Raw genomic sequence first — 26,848 nt, forward strand, 5'->3', positions numbered from 1 at the left:
GCCAAAGTCCTAGCAAAGTCCTCAGGGCAGGCAGGAGACCAGAAAGTGACTTCAGCAAGATATGTTTAGACTTTGCCTGACTCAGAGAATGCCAGAAAGCAGATCCTTTATATAGGCCATGGGGTGTGGCTCCATGACTCAGCACTTATCCAGGCCTGCCCCTCCCTTCCTTCTGTTGCCTCCGCCTATCAAGTCTTCTGACGCGAGGGTCACTCCAATCGGCAGCTGTTGGTAATTGACCTTCCTCAGGCTCACATGCTGTGGAGGAGGGGGAGGGGTCTAGTTGCTCCGTTTGCCTGGGCATGGAGCCAGAGCTGGGGGCTGGAGATACTTGCTCTTCTTCAGCCTGTCTGGGCATGGAGTCAGGGCTGGGGCCGGGAGGACATTCTTCAGCGTTCGGAAGCAGATAAGCAGACCCCGGCTGCGGTAAGTGCAGGCAAGACACAACAGATGTAGTGCAGAGCCATATTAACAGCATCATCTGTTTATCTGTTTGCTCGGTATGCAAATTGCAAGGAGTCTAACAGCGGTTCCGTGATGGTTTACAAGTAGGAAAGCACTAGCTTTTCAAAGGTTTTCATGACTACAGATGTTAGAGCAACTGGTCTGTAGTCATTCAGTTCCTTGATGTTGGGCTTCTTCGGCACTGGGATGATGTTAGAGCGTTTGAAGCAAGAAGGAACATAGCACATCTCTAGCGATTTATTGAAAATATGGATGAAGATGGGGGCCAATTGGTCAGCACAGACTTTTAAGCAAGAAGGAGTTATCTTGTCTGGGCCTGGAGCTTTTTCTGGCTTTTGTCTGTGAAATAGGTCCTGCACTTCCTTTTCTGTGATCACTAGAGGTTGTGAACCCAATGAAATGGGATCAGTTGTAGGAGGCTTGGCTGTTGTTGGTGTGTTTGAGATGGTGGTTGTGGAGATAGGTGGCTGTAGTTTCCTTTCAAACCTGCAGTAAAACTCATTCAGGTCATCTGCCAGTTGTTGATTACCTTCAGCCTGGGAAGGAGGTTTGCCATAGCCGATGATATTTTTAAGAGTTTTCCACATGTTTGCTGGTTCATTTGCTGAAAACTGATTCTTTAGCTTTTCAGAGTAGCTTCTTTTTGCTGCTCTGATCTCCCTTGTTAGTGCATTTCTGGACACCAGCTCTGGCACTGGCATCATATAGCCGGCATCAACCCCACAGCCAGCACCATCCTCGCAACCAGCACTGCCAGCCACTCCTTCTCCACGGTTTAGAGCGATGTTCGACAGGATCCCAGGGAAGCTGGCTTATTTCCTCAATCGGATTTGATCTCACATTGATCGCCATGGGGACCAATATCAGACCAATCGGGACATTATTTCAGCAATCACAGATGGCATGAATGAAGGGGAAGTGGAGGAATGGATTGCTGAACTGCAGAATGAAGGAGACCCGAAGATAGAGGATGCTGATGAGTTTGTCCAATTGCTCTGAGCCCGGTTTAAGGACACAGCCCACCACCAAGAAGCCAAAGCTCAGATCAAAGCATTGAAGCAAGCGGGCTAGTCCCCGAAAAACTTACTGTGGGAATTCCGGAGGTTGGCCCAAAAACTGAGAGACTGGCCTGAACGCTTCCTCGTCTACCACTTCAAAGAAGCCCTGGACCCAGACCTCAGACAACCCTGCAGCATCAGAGGAGTACCGGAACATATACAAGCCTGGTACAACATAGCTGTGGCCATGGATCTGGAGATGCACTCCATCGGAAGCTGACTTAAGAGAAACCAGCAAAGAGGACTCTGGGCTGCTGAGTCCTGGTCAAGCCAACTGAAGCACCACAGCCTATGTCATCCTGAATAATCAAGTACTACCAATGTGGTCACCATGGGTACAGGGTATCCAAGCGCCTGGCCCCTGCCCCAGTCCCTCAGATCCAGACCCCCTCAGCACTCTGGGGAAGAAGAACCCTGAGGAAATCATCAGATAAGGGGAGGATCACCAAACAGGTTATTGAGGTTCCTCTCCTACCAACCAGGAATGAGGAAACTCCAGCCAGAGAAACTCCTCCAGGCTCCGCCAAAGGGAGCAGTGGCAAAGTTTTGATAGTGAAGGGGCAGATGGCTTCGCTTACCATTGGGTCCTCTTTGCCACTGCTCCCTTGTGTTCTAGGGATACGTCAGTTAGGGATAGGCATGAGACCCTAGTGTACCCATCTGTTTTGAGCAAGTCGATGGGTGGAGCAAGTCGATAGGTGGAGCCTCTGCCACCTTGGCCACAGAACTTGTTAGACTGGAAATGGGGTGCCACCAAGTACTCATCCGATTCATCATAGCCCCCAAAATGACTGAGTCATTCATATTGGGTCTCGCTTGACTAGACAAATGGGGACCAACCCATCATGTGGGAAGACAGCTATTGAAAGCTAAGAATAGACATTGGCCTACTGCCGCCCATCAAACCAGACAGGTGCCAAAGGGCAATGAACCCTTGTAACCCCAGCAAGCAGGAAAATAAGGCAGCACCACAGACGGACTTCCCGGCAGCCCACAGGTGCTAGGGAAATATCGAGACCTAACAGACATCTTTAGCGAGCAAGATTGCAACTTCCTCCCCACTCACCGCCCAACAGATTGCACGATTGAGTTCGTGTTGAGAGCAAAGCTGCCTACACCAAAGATGTACTCGATGACCCCAAAAGAGATGGCTGAGTTAAGAAAATACATTGACACCAATTTAACACAGGGTTTTATCTGCCAATCCCGGGTGGCAGCCCCTGTACTATTTAAAGAAAAAAAAGATGGGGGGGGGATGAGGCTCTGCATGGATTTTCACAAAATTAATTCCATATGCATGGAGACTACCTACCTCCCCTCCCTCATGAAGGATATACTAAACCACTTAGTGAAGGGCAAGGTGTTCACCAAGCTGCACCTAAGAGAAGCCTATTACTACATACAGATAAAAGAGAGGGACGAATGGAAGACTGCTTTTAACTGCCTGCTTGGCAGTTTCCAATTCAAAGTCATGCCATTTGGCCCCCACAGTCTTCATGCAGCTAATTAATGAGGTGCTGTATGAGCACCTGTATAAAGGGGTCCTAGTTTACCTAGATATTCTCATATTCAGTGAGACTATAGAGGAGCATGTAAAGCTCGTGCAGCAAGTGCTGTAAAAACTAATAGCTGCAAAGCTCTACACGGAATTGTCAAAATATGGTTTAACTTCAAGTTAAAATACATCCGTGGGGGAAGAATCTACTGGCTAATGCATTATTGAGAAAGCCACAGTTCAACAGTCAGAGGGAGGAAATTGTCCACGCCATCATCCCCCCCCTCACAACTTGCAACACAAGTTAACACTAGGGGCCAACCCAGACACCAACCTGATCCTGTACGGGACAAACTGATAACCACACTGAAAGCAGCACTCCCAGCTGACCAGTGGCTCACAGATAACAAAGATGTCTTGACCATGAGAGATGGACTGGCTTGGAAGGGGTCCAAACTGTATGTCCCCACCAGCTTGAGGCTGGAAGTCTTACAGCACAGTCATGACTCACGACTGGCAGGCCATTTCAGTTTCTTGAAAACTCTGCACCTGGCCAGAAGATAGTTTTGGTGGCCAAGGATGAAGGCTGATGCAGAGGATTACATAAGGAGCTGTGCCACTCAACAAATGGCTAACCCCAGCCGGCCCTGGGAGGAATTCAGAATGGACTTTATAGTCAAGCTCCCAGAGAGTGGAGGAAATATTTATTTGGATGGTGAAAACAAGTGGGCTTGTTTTCACCATCCCACAAGCAAACCCACTTCAATGCTTGCTCAGGATTACCCTCAGACAAGAAATTGGCAAAAATGTTTATCAAACAGATTTACCAGCTACATGGAGTACTCCACTGGATAAACTCAGACCGAGGCGTCCAATTCACCACTACATTCTGGAGGGAGTTCCTGAAATAGGTCAAGTCTACTCAGGGATTTAGCCTGGCTTTCCATCCGAATATGAAAGGAGCCGCAGAAGGAGCGAACGCAATGGTAAAGCAATATATAAGATGTTATGTGGATTACCAGCAAGAGAACTGGGCAGACCTACTGCCGTTCGCAGAAGTGGCTTACAACAACCCCGTACATAGCAGTACCGGCTTGATCCCCTTTCAGGTCACCAGTGGCATAGACTTTGTCCCCATGGCTGAGCTGCCCAGAGATCCACCCTCCTTGATGACTCTAACCGAGTGGATGGAATTGCTAAAGAAGGGATAGGAAGACACCAAAAAAGTGATGGCAGAAGTCGCTGAGGCATATAAAAAACAAGTGGACAGACATCGATCTCTCCAGTCCCCCTTCCATGTAGAGATCGGCTTTAACTATTAACTGAATACATTAAATTGAAGTTGCTCAGTAAAAAGCTGGAGCCTAAGTTTTTAGGACCCTTCCCAAAAGTGAAAGTAATTAACCCAGTGACAATTCAGCTTAGCCTCCGAAGCATATTAGGGAAACTGCATCCTGTCTTTCACTGCAGTTTGCTAAAGCCGGCAGTCAGGTCAAAGTTGAGACCACAGACCTAACCGGCACCCAAACCTATAGTGGTGCAAGTGGAAACCCATTATGAGGTTGAGAAAATCCTAGACTCTAGATTGTATAGAGGTTGATTATGGTATCTAGTTCATTGGAAAGGGTACTCTTTGTCTGAAGCTACTTGGGTTAAAAGCTGGGATGTAAAGGCAGAGATTAGTGAAGCAATTCCATGACAAATTCCCTAATAAACCAAAGGGGTCCCCTGGTGGTGGGGGAGGTTGTTAGGGAATATTGAATTAACTCTCTATTTTCCTCTGATTGCAGGACACGATTGGTTGAGGGGGGGGGCAGTCAGTCAGTCTTGAAGGCCATCTTTTTCCTTGGATTTTCAGGGCTGCCACACTTAATGCTGTGGGAAACTGGGAGGGGCGATTGCATGGAGTTGCAGAGATATCTACCCATAATAACATTCTTTTCTCTGGGAGTCAAGGACGTTCTACCTGCACCTGGAATGGCGTGATTGGGAGGCATCTCCAGTTGGGATGGTGCATTGATTGGACCATGTGACGAACATGTGGGTGCTGGGTCTGGGTCTTGGACATGGACTTTCTTTTGAGTGGGGAAAACCTGGAAGCTTTCAGATTCGGGTTTTTCCAGATGTGCCAATATGACATCTCTAATAAAATGGAACTTTGAGGAACTTCTAACCTCAGAGTCTTCTTTCATTAGGGGTGTTACTTGGAACCCTAACATTTCTGTTGTTAAGCAAGACAGTTGTTAAGTTATTTTTCCTCTTTTTACAAGCTTTCTTCCCACAGCTGTTAAGTGAATCACTGCAGTTGTTATGTTAGTAATACAGTTGTTAAGTGAATCTGACTTTCCTTGACTTTGCTTGTCCGAAGGTCACAAAAGGTGATCACAAAAGTTGCAGGACACTGCAACTATCATAAATATCAGTTGCCAAATGGCTGAATTTTTATCATATGACTATGGGGATGCTGCAATGGTTATAAGTGTGAAAAATGGTCGTAAGTCACTTTTCCAATGCCGTTATAACATCAAGTTGTCACTAAATGAACTGTTGTAAGTTGAGGACTACCTGTATAGCTACAAGCATAATAAGATATATATGACTCTTTTGGGGTTTTTTTTCTAGGTGGCTATAGATTTTACAGCCTCAAATGGTGATCCTCGGAACAGCTGTTCTCTCCACTATATTCATCCATATCAACCAAATGAATACTTGAAGGCACTAGTTGCTGTTGGAGAAATCTGCCAAGACTATGACAGGTGAAAAATTATCATGTTCTTTCAATTTCTAAATATTTGTTACGTAATGCTGATAAAGCTGATAGTTGGATATTGATAGTTGTAGAGCAATACTAATTATATTGCACTAAAAAAAACAACAAGCATTATAGCATAATTGTACTAAAGTACACACAGAGTTTTGATAAATACTACCTATTGAAATCTCGATTAGAAATCCCTAGAACTTCATAAACGTTGTTTAGAAATTTGGACTCTAAACATCAACTATTTCCTTAATCTTGGAAACTTATTTTCAAATACCTCCCATAGCTTCCATTGCTACAGCAACAATAACTTATAAAATGTACATACATATGTCTGATCTGGCATAATACTCATTTGAATCTTATTTTGAATTATGACTTAAATAATTATTGATAAGTAATTCAAACTAAGGATTAAAACAGTTATAACAGTTTAGTATTGGCTGTTCCAAGATTCTTTATTAAACACTTAATTCGCAAGTGCCATATAGTGATAAAGTAAAATTGTATGTTGTTTATTGGATAAATCTGTGTTATGTTGAATACTATAATTTAGGTTTAACTGTCTTCTCTGTAAAGTAGTAACATTTCTTCTGTTCACTTGAAATATATTATAATGTATATCATATGAAGTGTCATGAACGTGTATACCAGATAGAAATATCACACTGACAATGCTGACAACTGTTACTGCTTCTGATTTATTCTTGAGGTATTTTCTGGTGTCTTCCATGTAATTAGCTTACAAGGTATTGCTGTTTGCATTATAATGATGCTACCTTTCAAAGAGGTGAAGGACTTGAATTAAATACCACTGGAGTAGCATAAATGAAAATTCTGAAAATTAGAATAAAATCTCCAGAGTGGGAACAATTACGTATGTGACAGCCAAAGACTTCGATAAGAATTGACTATTATCAAGACCTATCACTCAACCCTTTGTCTACAAAATGATACAACATCTTAATATAGTTGTAGGAATTGCATATTTAATCAATAGACAAGTTCTCCAATTTAGAATCCATTAAGCAAAGTTTAAGGTTATTAGAATGAGTCAGGATGAGCACAGAAGGGTACCTTGAATTTTCTATTTTCTCATGACAATGTATGGGTACATTCCTGGGAATCGTTATGTTTCCCCATTATTTTTTTTTGCAAGTTGTGATTTAAATTTTAATTTATAATTTGACTTAATCCTAAATACTATATCTATCTTGCATTTCATTCCAAATTAGGTCATCTGTATAAACCATGAAACTATTGCTAGTCTCTAATTTTTCTATAATTGCTTCCAAAATGGGTTGCAACATGATTTTTCATAATTTTACTATGACTGAGCACATTATTAATTTTCAAGAGCTAACTACTTAAAAAACATATTATCTTTAATGTATAGAGTAAGTGATCTAAAATCTAGGTGATCTGAGCTAAAAAAGAGGAGTTGAGAAAAAGATCCAGTAAAATGAATAAGCTACAATGACATTGTGCTTATCATGAAGTCTATAGCTAATGCAAATTACATCAGTCATATCATTTACACAATGTCTTTATGACTCATATGACATGACTTACTCTTCCTCCCCTTTCTTTTCCTTTCCTTGGCATCCAATTGGAAATTCATCCACTTGGGTACCAAGGAAAGGAAGAATCCATATCCTCTCATCTTCCTGGGTGACCTAATTCTACCTTCTATTAACTGGATAACAAATGAATGTACAACCGATCCAATCCATACTACACTATACAACGCCGTTACCAACCTAGGTCTTGAACAACTAGTAACTAACAATACAAGACTCAACAACTGCCTTGACCTCATCTTTTGCAATAACATGAACTCAATTTATGGACTACAAATAAAAGTACAAATAAAAGTACCCTTTTCCAACAGTGACCACTGCATGATAGACTTTGGTCTCAATATATGCCCTCACATAAATCATCATAATAATAGTACTCCTAACTACAATTTTAAAAAAGCCAACAATGACCTCTTGACTGGCAAAATCTATTCTCAACCTGTATCACTGCTGAAGACCACTATAGAGTCTTCCTACTTGAAATCAATAGAATCATCAAACTATACGTACCACAAATCACCACCAAAATAAAAAAAAACAAATTACCCATATCAATAAAAAAGTTTCAATCCAAAAAAAAATCCCTCTGGAGAAGAAACAAAAAGGGCTATGTAGCAAACTTCAAAAACTGCTACAGAAATATTTGCAACCAAATAAAAACTGAATGCACCATTTACCACACCAAGCAAGAAGACCTTCTACGCACAAATTCCAATCGTACTTTTTATAATTTTGTGAACAATAAACTTAAAGAATCAAGATCCATCCCACCACTAAAAAAATCTAATGGTAAAAAATGTATTGATGAAACAGTTAAAGCAAACCTCTGTAACACATTCTTTGGCTCAGTCTTTTTTAACAGTAATGGCTTATACCCGACATTCCCCAATCGTACCAACAATGAGTATAACGATCTAACACATACAGGCTTCACAGAAGATAATGTTGAAAAAGCTCTTCGCAAACTGAAACCATCCCTATCTACTGGACCTGGTGGGCTATGTGCATAATTCTTAAAAAAACTTTCCACTAATATAGCAGAACCCCTAAGCATAATCTTCAAAAAAGCATTCACAACCAGTTCCCTTCCCAAACTTTGGTCTCTAGCCACAGTCATCCCTATCTTCAAAAAAGGAGATCCCAGCCTAGTTGAAAATTACAGACCAATCTCTCTATGCTGTGTCACCTGCAAAGTAATGGAATCTATCATCAACCAATCTATTACCCTCCACCTAGAAACAAACAACCTACTCTCTAATAAACAATTTGGTTTCAGAAAAAAATTATCATGTAATTTACAACTTCTCCACTGCAAAAACATATGGACTATTAATCTTGATCAAGGCAAAGCAATAGATGCAATCTACATAGACTTCTGCAAAGCTTTTGACTCAGTAGTATATGATAAACTTCTCCTAAAACTGAAATCCTACGGCATTTCAGGACCTCTTCACAATTGGATAACTGCCTTCCTGTCAAACAGACAACAAGTGGTCAAAATTGGCAATGCTCTATCAAATCCTGTTCCTGTCAAAAGTGGCGTTCCCCAAGGCAGCATTCTTGGACCAATGCTCTTCATACTATACATAAATGATCTCTGTGACCTTATCTCAAGTTATTGTGTTCTCTTTGCTGACGATGTCAAACTATTTACACCACCAACAATACTTCTACCCTTCAAAAGACCTTGATTTTGTATCCGATTGGTCTAAAAGGCGAGGGTGTTTTCCCCGCCGCCTTGAAAGAGGCGGTGGTGAGGCCCCTCCTCAAGAAGCCCTCCCTGGACCCGGCTGTTTTAGGAAATTATTGTCCTGTCTCCAACCTTCGCTTTGTGGCGAAGGTTGTAGAGAGTGTGGTGGCACGTCAACTACCCCAACACCTGGAGGAATCTGTCTATCTAGACCCGTTCCAGTCTGGCTTCCGACCCGGGTACAGTACGGAGACGGCTTTGGTCGCGTTGGTGGATGATCTCTGGAGGGCCAGGGACAGGGGTTGTTCCTCTGCCCTGGTCCTATTAGACCTCTCAGCGGCTTTTGATACCATCGACCATGGTATCCTGCTGCACCGGTTAGGGAGTTTGGGAGTGGGAGGCACCGTTTATCGGTGGTTCTCCTCCTATCTCTCTGACCAGTTGCAGACGGTGTTGGCAGTAGGGCAGAGATCGACCGCGAGGCCCCTCACATGTGGGGTACCGCAGGGGTCGATTCTCTCGCCTCTCCTGTTCAACATCTATATGAAGCCGCTGGGTGAGATCATCAATGGTTTTGGGGTGAGGTACCATCTGTACGCTGATGACACGCAGCTGTACTTTTCCACCCCAGGCCATCCCAACGAAGCCATCGACGTGCTGTCCCAGTGTTTGGAAGCTGTATGGGTCTGGATGGGGAGGAACAGGCTCAGACTCAATCCCTCCAAGACGGAATGGCTGTCGATGCCGGCAACCCGGTACAGTCAGCTGCGGCTGACTGTTGGGGGCGAATCATTGGCCCCAGTGGAAAGGGTGCGCAACTTGGGCGTCCTCCTGGATGGACGGTTGTCTTTTGAAGATCATTTGACGACCGTCGCCAGGAGGGCTTTTTACCAGGTTTGCCTGGTTCACCAGTTGCGCCCTTTCCTTGACCAGGATGCCTTATGCACGGTCACTCATGCTCTGGTTACCTCGTGCTTGGACTACTGTAATGCTCTCTACATGGGGCTCCCCTTGAAGAGTACCCGGAGGCTCCAGTTGGTTCAGAATGCAGCTGCGTAGGTGATAATGGGAGCCACACGTTGCTCCCATGTAACACCCCTCCTACGCAGTCTGCACTGGCTACCTGTGGTCTTTCGGGTGCACTTCAAGGTGTTGGTGACTACCTTTAAAGCGCTCCATGGCTTAGGGCCAGGGTACTTACGGGACCGCCTGCTGTTACCGAATGCCTCCCACCGACCTGTACGCTCGCACAGAGAGGGACTCCTTAGGGTGCTGTCCGCCAAGCAATGTCGGCTGGCGGCCCCCAGGGGGAGGGCCTTCTCTGTGGGGGCTCCCACCCTTTGGAACGATCTTCTCCCCGGACTTCGGCAACTGCCGGACCTTCGGACTTTCCGCCGAGAGCGGAAGACCTATTTGTTTGTTCGCGCAGGACTGGCATAGGATTTTAATGGGATTTTAATTAGTTTAGTGTTTTAACATTTTAAAATTTGGGGTTTTATTCTAAATGTTTTAATTCGGCCATTTTTATAATAAGTTCTTTAATTATGGTTTTATGTGTATATTGCTGTTGTTTTTTATCATGGCTGTAAACCGCCCTGAGTCCTTCGGGAGAAGGGCGGTATAAAAATTTAATAAATAAATAAATAAAATAAATAAATAAAACTTGGCAACTCCAAATCTCAACCAGCAAATGCTTAGTCTTACATATTGGGAAAAAGAACCCTAACACTAAGTACAAGCTTGATGGGCATTACCTTACAGATGACCCCCATCCTGTTAAAGACCTTGGAGTTGTCATATCAAATGATCTAAGTGCCAAAGCCCACTGCAACTACATAGCAAAAAAGGCTCTAAGAGTTGTAAACCTTACTTTATGCAGCTTCTTTTCCGAAAATTCTACACTACTAACCAGAGCATACAAAACATTTGCTAGACCTATTATTGAATATAGCTCACCTGTCTGGAACCCATACCAGATCTTTGACATTAATACAATTGAACGCGTCCAGAAATATTTTACAAGAAGAGTTCTCCGCTCCTCTGTAAACAACAAAATACCTTATACCACCAAACCTGAAATCCTGAGATTAGAAAATTTAGAACTCCGCCAACTCCGACAAGACCTGTGTTTAACACAGAGAATCATCTATTGTAATGTCCTTCTGTTAAAGACTACTTCAGCTTCAATTGCAATAATACAAGAGCAAACAATAGATTCAAACTTAATGTCAACCGCTTCAATTTTGATTGCAGAAAATGTGACTTCTATAACAGAGTTGTTAATGCTTGGAACGCACTACCTGACTCTGTGGTCTCTTCTCAAAATCCCAAAAACTTCAACCAAAAACTGTCTACTATTGACCTCACCCCATTCCTAAGAGGACTATAAGGGGCATGCATAAGAGCACAAAAGTGCCTACTGTTCCTGTCCTATTGTTCCCTTTCATTATATCAAATTAATATAGTTGTTGCATACTTTTGCTTACATATTATGTTTGTGTATACGGTTGTGACAAAATAAAATAAAATAAAAAAGGGAAGCAAGTCATATCATATGAGTCACAAAGACATTGTGCAAATGATGTGACTGATGTAAGTGGATGAATTTCCACTTGGAAACATGTTGAAATTGGTCTGTTAATTTTTAAAACTGCACTTTTTCTTTTTTTTCAAATGCCCCAAATTATGATAAAATAATTGTGTGGATATGCATCAGCGTGTATGTTTTCCAATCTGAGGAAAATCCGGCTTCCTGAAAGGATTACAGACAGGGGACATATTTATATCAAGAAAGTTGCAAAGCACCTTTTTGTCCTTGAATCTGAAATGCTGTATAGTTTTACCATTTATTATACCTGTGTTGAATCCCTGCTTTAGACCAGTCTGTGGTCTTCACCCATAATATAACAGAACTGGAATTTTAACTAATATTTATTAAGGCTATGCGGCACTGCAGATTCATTTGTCAACAGGAGTTTTGGAGCAAATGACAGCCTTAAAGAAGCAACACCTGTGATATCTTAAAGGAGTCATGACTGCTATTATGCACATTGGAGACAGATATTCAGTTTCAGCTTCTACTTTTGGAGACTGAATACTCTCTAGTAAAGTGAAGGCCTTACTTGGTTTTTGATGGATTTTTGCACATGATGATTGTTTGGTATTTATTACCCTGTAGACAAGGGTGGGTTCCACTTACCTTTACTACTGGTTCGCAATGGGCGTGCACACGACTTCTGCGCATACGCAGATCAGCCGTGATGACATCCCGCTGCCATTACTACCGGTTCGGAAGAACCGGACCGAACTGGGAGTAACCCACCACTGCCTGTAGATCAGTAGGACCAAAATGCAAAAAAACCAACTTGTATTAATAGACAACTGGTCTTCTAACAAATGTTTACCAATTTCCTTATCTGCTGTGAAGTTTCTGGATATTCATAAACATTTTAAATGCTGACATATAAAGTATACATTTTAATCTATAAAACATGGGCAATCAATATAATAATACAAATACTCAGGTTGTCTGTGTTCATAAATAACAAGTAAATGCAGATATTGAATCCTGGTGTACCATTTTATGGGACTGCAACTACACTGTTTCTTATTTTCAATTCCATATTTATTCCTTGCTTTATATTCATGAGTAAAAATGGGTTGATAATGTATTTTGTGATTAGCTTGCACATTTGAGACTCATGTAATAATTAAGGGAGGTTGGCATTCCTTTGTCAGCAGTGCTTAATCAGATAAGTTTATGGGTATAATATTTGTTATAATTAATTTGTTAGTTAATTCATTAGGAAATACTTTTTAGAAGTTTCTGTTAGGGCAAGTATATTCCTCATGTTCATTAATTACCCCTTTTGTAGGTAGCATATTTGTGTTTTCTATTTTCTGATACTTAATGCTCAGTTATAAGCATACATTTCCTGCTAGTCAGCAAGTTCAGCTTCCCAAAGGCATTAAGCATCAATTTGTTTTATTTTTTAAGGACAAAACTAACAGAGCAGTGATTAAAGTAGGCCCATATATTTTAATTTCTTTTTTTTAAGAGCATTATTTTAAAATAATGTTATCATACAGCAATTATGTCATCTTACCTTAGGTTTGTAGGGCTTCTAAAGACATAAAAATTATGCAAAATTAAGCAATCAACTTCTGTACTTGACATATGTTTATTTACTCTATCAATCAATTTATATAGTTGCCTAATCATGTGCAATTCAGAGCAGCATGCAAGATAAAAATTAATATGACAATAGTTTCAAAAAAATAAAAAACCCAAGAAACAAATACATTATTGCATATAAGACAATCAAAATAATCAAGATGAGCACAATACCCTCTCCCATCCCCAACCTATTCCTGGGGGAAAAGCCAGGTGTTAAGAGCTTCTTATAGCACTGACAACTTTTTAAAAATCAGCATTTATTCAAGAGGTTGCAACAGTAAGATAATTAGCATAAAATTAATTGCCAGTTCACTTTTTGATACATATAGAGGTAAACATGGATATGGATACAGGTATGGATATTATTATAGATATAAGGGTTAATTACAAGCTAGCACAGATACCCAAGACTTACTGTCAATATGTAATAAAATAGCATGTACTTTGCTATATACATGTATATTGCTATAAATGCTGCTAAAATACAAAATCTTTTGATGCTGTTAAATGGTGAAGAGAAGCAATTGTATAAAGTTTTATTAAAAATATTATGGTTGCAATTTAGCACACACTTGGAAGTGAAATATTTTTTCAAGTAAATTGCAAATTAATCAAATTCAGCATAATCGTATCATCAAATGCAAGTTAACATGCCAGAAATTTTTGCCTTCAAATACTTCACACAAATCGCTTAGCTTGAAGGGTACATTATTACATGACATCTAGTCAATTGACATGAAAAGCCCCGTTAGTATTGGAATTGAGTGAGAATTCTAGGATTGCTAAATGAAGTGGGAGATAAAGGAAAACCCAAGAAGGCAACAGCCAATTACTTTCATAAAACATCTAAGAGATCCAGGTGCAGTCAGCAGAAGTCAAGTTCAGGTCAAAGGCCTATTTGAGGTTTTTTTTAACAGAATAGCTCTTAACTGCCATAATGGCTTACTAGTTATCAAAGGAGAGGCAAGAACCTAGCTATCTCATATAGAAAAAAAAATTTGCAAGCTGAGGTAGGTGAAACCTATGTAATTGATATGTAGTGGGTCCTTCTCGTTCATAACTTTTTTCTGCCTTGTAATTTATTTATGAATTTGGTGGAGGAGGAAAAATGAAATGAGATCAGTATAACAAAGATCAACAATCCTTGTCTATCTTAATTTCAGTGATAAAATGTTCCCAGTGTATGGCTTTGGAGCCAGGATACCTCCCGACTATAAAGTAGGTGAACAGGTGAAGCTTCCTCATTTTCTTGATGTCTCTAGCATAATGTATAAGTTACTGAAAAGGGAAGCAATGGTGTGAATGGTAGGAGGGAATAAAGAGGCAAGGCAGAAGCAATTTTAGATTCATCTGCATGATTTAAAAAATCTTGGTGGCTCTCCACTCAAATAGCATCATGTTATGCATAATTTCAAACCAATGAATTTCAAACCAATGAAAATAATTTTTTTTTTAATTTGAATTTATATCCCGCCCTTCTCCGAAGACTCAGGGCGGCTTACACTGTGTTAAGCAATAGTCTTCATCCATTTGTATATTATATACAAAGTCAACTTATTGCCCCCAACAATCTGGGTCCTCATTTTACCTACCTTATAAAGGATGGAAGGCTGAGTCAACCTTGGGCCTGGTGGGACTTGAACTTGCAGTAACTGCAAGCAGCTGTGTTAATAACAGACAGACTTAGTCTGCTGAGCCACCAGAGGCCAATTTTAAGACCTTTAAGGCTTTCCGCATAGAAAGTTTCTTATAGCACTAATTTCTCCTCCTATTGTGACCAGGTTTATTTTTAGCATACAGTACAGTTGATATTTTGGGGGTTATCAGAGCTTTAGATGGCTAAAACTAAAATAACTTTTGAGAAGAATTTTGTTTTGTTAAAGTCTCTGAATAAAGATGACTATGTTTTGTGACTAAGGAATGAGTGCCAAGTAGTAGGCATGAAAAGGAAGATGGATGCCATATTAAGCAAAATTAACAGGACCCCATACAGACAATCTTTGGGCAAGTGGATATAAATGGCTTCAATGAAAAAATATATAACTGTGGATAACTGAGTACATTTGGGAGGAGGATAATATATGTGTAGTTGCAGCCACCCATTCAGGACTACGAAAGTACTGTATGATATCTCACATACTTCCAAATAAATTAGTGAATTCCAATCATTTTTATTTTATTATGACAGCCCAGAAGTCAGATTGCAGAAAGGTGTTGCTTTGCAATATGTCATCTTTCATTAATTTTTAATTGAGAAGAATCGTGTGAATGAAATAAAGACAGATTAGAGACTTCATAAATAGTTAGCCCTCCAAAATAGGCCAGACCAGAGAAATGACTCCACAGGAAGACTACCATTGTATTTTATTGAGATAAGCTATAGTAATAGAACTTTCCCTTCCTTTGCTTTTATTCCTCAGGCAACATAAGAAAATCAACCTGAATCTTTTTCTAATACGTCCCATCTCTGGGACTACCATGTGCTTTTCTACCCGTTGTTGTCTTAAAAGTTTCAGAAAGCATGTCTTAGCTATAAGATAATATAAACTAATCCATCACATTATATATCTCTGTATTGAAGTATTTAAATTACCTGTATCAGTGGTTCTCAGCCTTTTCTTTACTATGGACCACTTTTAATATCTTTTGTGATCACGGCCCATGGCCACGGACCTCAAGACTTAACTCAAAATTTAAATTCTTCAAGCTTTTGTGAACCCCCTGTGATGACATTGTACAACCCCCCTCAGGGGGACATGCACCATTGACCTATGCAATATTAGATAAGAAAGGTGCATTTCTTTAATGAGTGTTTAGAAGAGCATTCTACTTTCTGGGGTATAAATATTATTTATTGGACTAAGTTAATGGAGCTTATGTTTTGACCTAGTCTAAATTAAAACAGGGAAGAGATATATTTATTTATTTATTCATTTATTCTTTCATCCATTGCTACATAATTGTCAAATATTTCCTGTTATTAGTATAATAAAAAAGGAACATCGTATGTAAAAAAAGTTTACAATCACTTAAAACAGTAAGGAATAAAAAAGGCCTACATGATTATTCTCTTCAGAAAAATTCTGTTTCAACCAATTTTCCAAATTATATAACAGCCTGATTTCAGAAAGGACACTATTACATGAAATAGAAAGCATCATTGAACAGTACAATTCTGGGCCATGGTTCTCCTTCACTTCACTAAATCAGTAGCAGCTTCTTCTAGATTGAAATTAATGGATGGGTCAATTCAATCTAAAGAGATTAGTTTTGGAGTTTGTTTGTGGTTACTGAAAAATTGGGTGTAAGATTTATAGCAATTTTCATGATATAAACATATAAACATTAATTCAAGTTTGCAGCAAAATACTTTCTTTGGTATTGTAAGCATTTTTCAAGTAGTTTCCCCAGTAAAATGCTTGTGCATTATTTTCATGGTTTTTTGCAATTTATGCATAAATATTTTTATGTAATTTACAGGCTTTAATATTATTATTGTTATTAGAAACTGTAGTGCAGAATTTGAAGAACTGCAAATTTGAATGTAATTAAATTTTGAGTCATATAATGGTTGGAAAATGCAAAATTAGGTAAGTTCATATTTGAATATGAATTCACTGAATGTTTTCCCACTCTTGTTTCTTCTATTTTAGAAAGTACTCTTGACTTGAATTGTGTAAATACTTTTCCTTAATGCACCACACAAAATCTGCAACTTTGAAGCAACACAATAAATAAATATTTGGAAAAGCATTTGGTATTGCATCTCTAAAAGAAAATTAATTTGAATTCTCCACTTGCCAATGGGAAACAAGAATTATTTTTAGAGCAAAAATAAATCTAACTCTTGGGCGGGGGGGTTGGCTTTATCCACAGGTATCTCATGATTTTGCAATCAACTTTAATGAAGATAATCCAGAATGTGCAGGTAACCAGCTTTTTTTTCTCAGCAAACAACGTAATGCAGCTCTGCTGTTTACTTTCCATCAATTGTTGAGCCCAAGCTGTTTATTTCAATCTATGTATCTGTACACTGATTTCATATTTAGTGTCCTTTGCTTACTTCTTAGAGCTCATTCTCAGTGGAAGGGTGATATGAGAAGTGTTAAATGCACTTCACACAGAACTTTCCAGGATCAATATCCAGCACTTCAGGTATAGCTGGGAATGATATCTCCCTGCAGAACTGAAAGTGATTGGACCTTCAATAATTGGATTCAATATTAAGACAAATTCCTGTATAGGTATTACTTTCATATTCTTAAATGTGAATCATTCAGAGAATCCAGAAAAGATTACCTATAACTATTAAATGAGAATAGAAATTCAATAATTTGTAGATTAATAGGTGACCTTAGAACAAGTTTGTTGCTAAACTCTTGTTTTAATTTGTTGTAGACCTACATTTTAATTATTCAGTTTATGGGAATTTGTTTATAATTGATTGTTTTACTAGATTGCTTTTCTAAAAAAGGATGATTTTTATATATAACTCTCTTTGAGAAGAAGAAGAATGTCAATAGCAGCAGCAATGATCCATGACAAGTCTTTCTTATTCAAGATCTAGTTGTTATTCCAAGATTTCATTTTTAAATTTCTTGATAAAATGCAGTTCTTTAGAAAGGCCATATAATGGCTTAGTCCAAAAGTACTAAAGACAGTGAGAGAAAACAAAATGTACCAGATAATATCCATCTAATAATTAATCTCTATAAACTTCTAAAATTATAACATTTTTCTGATGCTTGCATTATTAGCAAAGGCTTCTATAGCATACTAAATAATCATATTTGCAAAGGGTTCTAATATTTGGGATGGTTAATATCTATAAAATGCACAGTTGAATGCTGATAGCAAGGAAGAGAGCTAGTTCATGAATTATGTATTACATGTCATATAAATGAGGTCAGGTCAGTGGGGAGAGTTGCTTTCTTTCAACTATTTCAGAATCATGGCTGGGAAGATTAAATAGGCTGTCTAGCTGATCAATTTCATGAATAAGATTACATGAATTGTATAAAACAACTTCATGTGGAAGAAAACCTGGAGCCATGTCCTCCTTCCTGAGGAATTTGCTCAGTCCATCCCTTCATCCAGTAGTGGGTTTCTACCGGTTCATCCCAGTTTGTGTGAACCGGTAGTGGTGGCAGTGGGAGGCTCCGCCCACCCACATGGATGTCATCACAGACACTCTGCGCATGTGTAGAAGGTTCTGCGTATGTACAGAAGGTTCTGCGCATGCACAAAAGTGCCACGCATGAGCAAAGCACTTCCGAACCAGTAGCAAAGGTAAGTGGAACCCACTACTGCCTTCATACCAATTTTTTCTTGTCATTTTACAAGGGATTCAAGGGGTTGTGGAAGCATATCAGAATTGCCTCCCAAAGCTTCAGCTTTATGGACCAACCAACATTGCTCCCATCATCCAAAAGGTGGCTAAATCAGCATCAGAAGAAACAAACACCAAGGAGGCATCGGTAAGGATCATGGAAAATAACAAACTACTTTATGAAACCATTCCTTCTGAGAGCAGAAAATAACAGTTTAGATATACATTGACATACTTTAACCCATTTTTGATGCTTCAGCATCTGGGCAGCACAAACATAAAAGCAGATAATTTCCCTCACTCTTTCAATTGGACCCATTCTATGTTTTTTATTCATGATGATTTTCATTGTGGAAATGGTCATAAGAGTATCTATTTCCAAAAATGTATTTAAAAAACTAAGTTAAGTTTTTAAGAGCCATGGTGGCACAGTAGTTAGAATGCAGTATTGAGGCTAATTCTGGTGACTGCCGAGTTTGGCAGTTCAATTCTCAACCACTCAAGGTTGACTCAGCCTTCCATCCTTCCTAAATTGGTAAAATGAGGACCCAGATTGCTGGGGACAATATGCTAACTTTGTAAACTGTTTAGAGAGGGTTGTAAAGCACTATGAATGGTATTTAAGTCTATGTGCTATTGCTATTTTAAGGTATTGTTAGCTAGATTTGATACTAATAAAATATCTGCTTACCCATTCATGAATACAAATTGTGGTTAGGTTAGCTATGTTTAGCTATAATTGAATGCATAACATTGATGTGCATCTTATGTCAGCCCTAACTGTGTCCTAACTTTCTGTGTCACATAAAAGAGGTACTCATGATGTTATTGTGTGAGTAATTCAAAAACAGAATGGCTTATTATACTATTTTATATTGGTACTGATTAATGCACACAGTAGTTGGTGCCAGTTCTGCTACAAGTATTGTGCAGTAATTCCATATATTTTCATTGTAAGTTAAGTTGTGAGAAAGTTTGTGACATTTCTTTTAATGTAGTAATTTAAAATAATTATTGTCACTCTTTATATGGCTCATAATTTCTGTTACCTTTATAATATATATATATGCCAAGACCTATATATATATGTATGTATGTATGTATGTATGTATGTATATATATATAACGTTGCCAAGATACTTCCAATTATATATATATATTTGTTTTCTGCAGCATCCCGGGCCCTGGTTTGGCTCTGAGTCCGAGGTCCTGTCATGTGTTCCTAGTATGTGTCAGCCTGGAACTAGGAACACATGACAGGACCTCAGACTCAGAGCCAAACCAGGGCCCGGGATGCTGCATCACAGCCATCTGCTCAAGATATCACATCACAGAACTTCAGAGGTCACAACACTCAGGAACAAAAGACCAGGACCACACCCACACAGGATGCTCCGAAACAGCCGACCAATCTGCAAACACCCACTCCATCTACCAAACAAGATGCAACCACACAGCCAACCAACCCACTCACAGCAACACTCCCCACCTCCCCACCAGTATTTATAGAGAGACGGCAGCTCCAACCACTCTTTGCTCGAGAAGCACGAAGCCGAAGACACCAGCCTGAAGATGATGAGTGAGACCTTGTCGAAATGTCACCAAGATACTCTCAACCTTTTGTATATAATTGTCGTGTCCCACTCCTCCGCTGACGGCCGGGTCAGGGAAATCCGAATCAGGTGTGCCTCTGCAGCTCTGCCAAAATCCTAGCAAAGTCCTCAGGGCAGGCAGGAGACCAGAAAGTGACTTCAGCAAGGTATGTTTAGACTTTGCCTGACTCAGAGAATGCCAGAAAGCAGATCCTTTATATAGGCCATGGGGTGTGGCTCCATGACTCAGCACTTATCCAGGCCTGCCCCTCCCTTCCTTCTGTTGCCTCCGCCTATCAAGTCTTCTGACGCGAGGGTCACTCCAATCGGCAGCTGTTGGTAATTGACCTTCCTCAGGCTCACATGCTGTGGAGGAGGGGGAGGGGTCCGTTTGCCTGGGCATGGAGCCAGAGCTGGGGGCTGGAGATACTTGCTCTTCTTCAGCCTGTCTGGGCATGGAGCCAGGGCTGGGGCCGGGAGATGCCCCCTCCTCAGCCTGTCTGGGCATGGAGCCAGGGCTGGGGCCGGGAGGACATTCTTCAGCGTTCGGAAGCAGATAAGCAGACCCTGGCTGCGGTGAGAGCGGGCAAGACACAACAATAATATACAAATGGATGAAGACTATTGCTTGACATAGTGTAAGCCACCCTGAGTCTTCGGAGAAGGGCGGGATATAAATGCAAATTTAAAAAAAAAACAACCCTTACACGGGAAAAGACCCAAAAATGCCAAGACCTACATACCTATACCCGTGAAAACCTACAAAAACATATATATAGATACTGGTAATTAAATGCTGGATACTGGTAATTAAACTAATTACTTTCAGAAATCTTTTGATTCTTTCTTTGGATTCTTTCTACTTTTTATCAGACACTTTCCTGATATTTACTGGCTGAGAAAAATACCTACGGTAGGTTCACACAACATGCATATGATGTACTATGATTTAGCAAATACCGGTAGCTGCTGATTCAAACAACATGAGCCAAAGCCAGCTAAATCATGAAGGGGCCTACCATATTATATGAGCCCTCCCTACATGAATGATTATATAAGTCTTCCCAAGGAAGCATATCTTACTGTTGCCTTCATACTTCCTGTAGAATAAATTTATTATATTTTCTTTGATCCGATTATATTTATTTAACTTTCCACCTCCAGTCATCATTAATGAAAAGTACCATAAAGCTAATTACAGTATGAATTGCCAGGGAATCTCAGCAGTACTGTTTTTAGCAACAATTGTCAGAAATACATTCAAATACTGATGTTCCCTTTCTACCCTTTAGCAATATTTCATTTTGTTGATTCTGACGGATGGAGTCATCACAGACATGGCTGACACACGTGAAGCTATCGTCCATGCCTCTCACCTCCCCATGTCAGTCATCATTGTTGGAGTTGGAAATGCTGATTTCAGTGACATGCAGATGCTTGATGGGGACGATGGCATCCTGCGGTCTCCCAAGGGGGAACCAGTTCTACGAGACATTGTTCAGTTTGTGCCATTCAGAAACTTCAAACATGTAAGATTTGTTTCAATCATATTTTTTAGATAAGGCATTATTTCTTAGTTCAGAGATTCCACCGATACATATTATATCTATCACAATAATATTCACACATAATCCAGATAGAAATTCAAGGATGATTTTACTGAAGTGTATGGTAAATGCTTGTCTCTTTGAATATATACCATAGCCCACCAGCAAACAACTGAAAAATCAGTTAAATATAGATTATGTATATTTACATAATAATACTTGTTTGATAAAATACATTTATAATTTTCTCAAAAAGTCACAATATTAGAATATAGAAGCATAAAACAGTGAAAATATTATAGAATGATGATTAATATTGGGAAGAGGAAGATGTAACACTTGAAGTTTTGATCTGGGTATTACAGAATTGCAAGCTGTCACTGGAGGACACTACTATTGTCACAGCAAGATGAAACATGCTAGTTAAAATAACAAAAATCATCATTCAAACTTTTAAAAATGCAATCTATTTTGATATTATTAAATCTACTACAAAAATAATACCACCCTGATACCAGTTCAGGAACCAATTCGTCTCCTCTAAATGAAGATTAAACAAAAAAAGCACAAACTATCCTGCATCCTGATCAGCTTCTTGATCTTATCAATTTACTTGTTACTCATATAAATTAATGCAAATTGCCTATCTTATCATCTTGCCCCAATGGGATTAGCCTACTCTATTTGGTCCAGTGGAAGGGGCTTAAAGCCAATACAATTCTAAACTGCATTAACAGAGGGATACAATCAAGATCAAGTGAGGGATTAATACCACTCTATAAAGCCTTAGTAAGACCATACCTAGAATACTGCATCCAGTTTTGATCATCCCACTATAAAAAAGATGTTGAGAGACTAGAAAAAGTGCAGAAAGAGCAACCAGGATGATTAGGGGACTGGAGACTAAAACATATGGAGAACAGTTACATGAACTGGGCATGGCTAGTCTAAGTGAAGAGAAGGACCAGGGGAGACATGATAGCAGTGTTCCAATATTTGAGGGGCTGTCACAGAAAAAAAGAGGTCAAGTCAGGGGTGAAATGCTCCCGGTTCAGACCGGTTCGGCCAAACTGGTAGCGATGGTGGCCGATGGTTTGAAGAATCAGTAGCAATGGTGGCGTGAGGCTTTGCCCACCCGCCCGGTCATCATTACTTCCTGTTTTAACTAGGAAGTAACCTGTTTTTTACCCTCTGCATATGCGCAAAAGGGTTTACGCATGCACAGAGGGGCCATATGTGCATATGACGCATGCAAGCGAAGTGCACGTGCATGCAGGGCATGTGCACTTCCAAACAGATTTCACCCCTGGGTCAAGCTATTTTCCAAAGCACCTTTAGGCCAGACAAGGAATAATGGATGGAAATAGATCAAGGAGAGATTCAACCTAGAAATAAGGAGAAATTTTCTGACAGTGAGAACAATCAATCAATGGAACAGCTTGCCTTCAGAAGTTGTGGGAGCTTCATCACTAGAGACTTTCAGGAAAAGATTGGACTGCCATTTGTCAGAAATTGTGCAGGGTCTCCTGCTTGGGCAGGAGGGTTGGACTAGATGACCAACAAGGACCCTTCCAACTCTGTTAATGTAATCTAATATCTAATATTCTTTCCTTCTCCTATTTTCCCCATAACAACCTTGTGTGGTGAATTGGGCTGAGGGAGAGCAACTGATTCAAAATCATCCAGTTGGCTTCCATTCCTAAGGCAAGACCAGAACTCATAGTCTCCTGGTTTCTAGCACGGGATCATAACCACTTGTTGGAACAAATATGCTTAAGTCTTCAAGCCATCAGTCAACATGTATTGACCACCAGGAGCAATTTGAGACTAGTTTCATTCAATAGCTAGATTTTTCAACATAGATAACCAGATTTTTCTACAAAATTCAGTGCTCTTTTAGGAATTAGATCACATTAAATCACTACTGATATATATTGCATTAGCTGAAACAGCTATTTGAGTCCCGGTACTCATTAGAGTTACAGGAAGGTAAACAAATTATCTAACCATATAATAGTATTTACAGTCAACATTTCCTTAAGCTCTCAAAGAAGAGAGATACAGATGTTACTTTATACCATGTCATTAAGTGTGACATTTTGGATATAGGAGTGGGTGAATGAGAAGTCTTGTAATCAGTGGTGGGATTCAAATAATTTAACAACCGGTTCTCTGCCCTTATGACCAGCTGGGAGGGCATGGCTGAGTGGGCATGTTACTGGGTGGGCATGGCCAAATTGACATCACTCACATCAAGGGGTGTCTCGCCTGGCCTCTCCTTGCTCCTCCATTCCCAGCCACTTCTCGGCTCATTAGGATCCCAACAGGAGAGCAGTTGTTGGAGCTCAGTAGCACCTCAAGAAAGAGTTGGCAAAATAGCTGGCTCAGTTCAAATTGGATCTGGCCAAGAAGGAAGCTCAGCAGAGGGAAGACCTGTGGAAGTGCAAGGCCAGGCTCATGCGCCTGGAGGCTCAGCGGGCCAATGTGGTCAGCCAGTTCCAGGCCATAATGCAGTCCCATTGGAATGTGGCCCTCTGGCTCTTCGCCACCAGTGGCGCTTTCATCCAGCCTTCACCCAAAGCCCCACACAAGGAGACTGAATTCCCAATTCCAAGTTGGAATTTCTGTCCCACTCTGCCCACACAAAAAGAACCCAAAAGGAGAGAGTCTGCAGCAATCACGCTATGGGCAGCTACAAGGAGCTGGCGTGGGCCAAGGTGGGGCCGCTGCAACCTGTCCGCCAGCACCAGAACGAAATGCAGGGGAGCTCAGGCCTCATTACACAAAGTCCCGTGCTCCTGAGAAGAAGCTCTCCAGTTCTCCTGGCCCCCACTCTCACAGCAGCTGGGGAGCAAGCATGTGGAGATAGTACCTTGGCAACTGGACTGTTTCTCTCCAACCCCCTTTCCTATTTTTTTTTTCTGCTGGATTGATACAGGTGAACTAGTTTTGCTGTCCATTGCAGCTAGGAATTTCAAATAAGGCCAAGAATGTATGTTTGTATTGTAGCCTAGGTACTAGATTAGCCCCTGTGATTAGTCCTCATTTGCCAAGGAGCCCAGCCAAGGCCCCACTCGCTGCCCACTGAGGCACCTGCACTCCAGATGACAAAGGGAAGGGCTGGAGCTACTAAACAGGTGGTCAAGCGAACTGCCTGAAAGACCTCATCCCATCACTGGAAGTCCAGGTGCCTCACCAGATGGTGAGCGAGGCCTCAGCTGGGCTCTTGGCACATGAGAGGGTTTGATCCTTATATTATTGGCCTTATTTGAGATTCCTAGCTTCAATGGACAGCAGAGTTAGGGTTGGCATCCACCTGCATCGATCCAGCAGACAAAACAGGAAAGGGTCAGAGAGAAACAGTCCAGTTGCAAAGTAGTTTCTTCACATGTTTCCCCCCAGCTGCTGTTGCTGTTGTGATTGTGGGAAGCCAGAAAATCAGAGAGCTTCTTCTCCATCTTTCCAGGACCATGGGACTTTTTAGGATGAGACCCTGAGCATTCCTGAGTCCAGTTGACAAGATGCTTTCTCCCCATGCTTCCTCCCTTGGGCGCCTTAGAGCTGCCTTGGGGTTTTGCCTGCACAGACATTGCTTGCTTAGAGGGGTCAGGGGGGCGGTTAGAGGAGTGCCAAGATTCCAAAATGGCCTTCAGTCTGGCCAGACGGAAAAGTGTGAGAAGGCATCTTTCTTTGGCACGGCATAAGGAGGGAACGGGAAGCAGGCTGTCATTAGTCCCTTACTCCCAGCCAAAGTATGAGTTGAGCAGTGCAACAAGGAGAGGCAGGTGAGGGGAGGGATGGCTGGGAGGGAAGGGTTGAAGATTCAGCCAGTTTACTGAACTGAACAGTTATCTACCAGTTCTACTGAACCGGTAAGAACTGGCTGAATCCCACCACTGCATGTAATGTATAATACCACACAAAATGTACACTGTATAAAAATAGAAAAATTTATTTCTCCTCCAAGGTGGGGGAGAGGCAGATGTCATGTAAAACCTTATACTTGGGGACATGACATAATGTAATATCAATATTTTGGGATGCGGTGGCTCAGTGGCTAGGATGCTGGGCTTGTCGATTGAAAGGTCGGCAGTTCAGCAGTTCGAATCCCTAGTGCCGCGTAATGGGGTAAGCTCTGTTACTTGTCCCAGCTTCTGCCAACCTAGGAGTTCGAAAGCACATAAAAAATGCAAGTAGAAAAATTGGGACCACCTAAAAGTGCTCCGTGCGCCTTTGGCATTTAGTCATGCCAGCCACATGACCACGGAGATATCTTTGGACAGCACTGGCTCTACGGCATGGAAACGGAGATGAGCACTGCCCCCTAGAGTCGGGAACAACTAGCACAAATGTGCGAGGGGAACCTTCACCTTTTAATACCAATATTTATGTATTCTAAGAGCATAAGGAATGATGGACTGTATATATCATTCTAAGGATGGATTCAGTCAATAAGGTAGCCTTATTCTCCTCTTTGTAATCTGCTATGTATAATGGGAATATCTGATATGGAGACTCTCCCTGACTGAGGATCCTGGTTTTTCTGTATTCATTGTTTGCATGGTAGCACTTCATGGGCATAAGCAGATCCTCACCTTCAACAAATTGTGTGGATGGGCAGAGGGTGATAATAGGAGATGAAACTATTATTTTTGCCCTTCTCTGGATGATGCCTCTATTTCAATCACTTCATTATTTTCAATCACTCAAATCTGCATTTACTCATTTGCAATAACATCTTCTTCTATTAATATTTCTCAGGGTATCCCAATCTAATTATTTGGAGGAAGAGAGCAGATTCATTTTCTTTCTGGATAAATGCTATAAGTATAGTATAGTTTTTTTAGTATAGTATAAGTTTAATATAAGTTTTTTTTAGAAGTGATGACTAGATTGAAGTAAAACATCTTTCAACAGCTAAGTGACTAAGTAATATTGACTAAGAGATTGGCCTTGAACTGGGAAGTCAACTAATTCATCCCATCTCACACGATTGCTGTATGGATAAAATAATATTCTCCTTTCTATCTATGCACCATTTTGAGCTTATTAAAAAGGCTGAGATATAAACATAACAAATGAGTGCTACAGGGGAGTTATGAACTCAGCACTGTCAGTTGTAAAGAAATTTTGGCACAATTAGACCTGAAGTAA

The 26,848-nt window shown here is 40.6% G+C and overlaps 1 protein-coding gene across 1 annotated transcript in view; it reads left to right on the plus strand.

Moving 5' to 3' along the window:
- CPNE4 (copine 4) overlaps positions 1-26,848 on the plus strand; it is a 479,775-nt gene that overhangs the window by 452,630 nt on the left and 297 nt on the right. Inside the window, exons 11-15 of the mRNA XM_058181101.1 lie at positions 5,641-5,774; positions 14,390-14,444; positions 17,103-17,154; positions 18,570-18,703; positions 21,440-21,676. Coding sequence (XP_058037084.1) covers positions 5,641-5,774; positions 14,390-14,444; positions 17,103-17,154; positions 18,570-18,703; positions 21,440-21,676 — 612 coding nt within the window. The remainder of the gene's footprint in view (positions 1-5,640; positions 5,775-14,389; positions 14,445-17,102; positions 17,155-18,569; positions 18,704-21,439; positions 21,677-26,848) is intronic.

The sequence above is a fragment of the Ahaetulla prasina genome, chromosome 4, assembly GCF_028640845.1.
Source record: "Ahaetulla prasina isolate Xishuangbanna chromosome 4, ASM2864084v1, whole genome shotgun sequence".
NCBI lineage: Eukaryota > Metazoa > Chordata > Lepidosauria > Squamata > Colubridae > Ahaetulla > Ahaetulla prasina.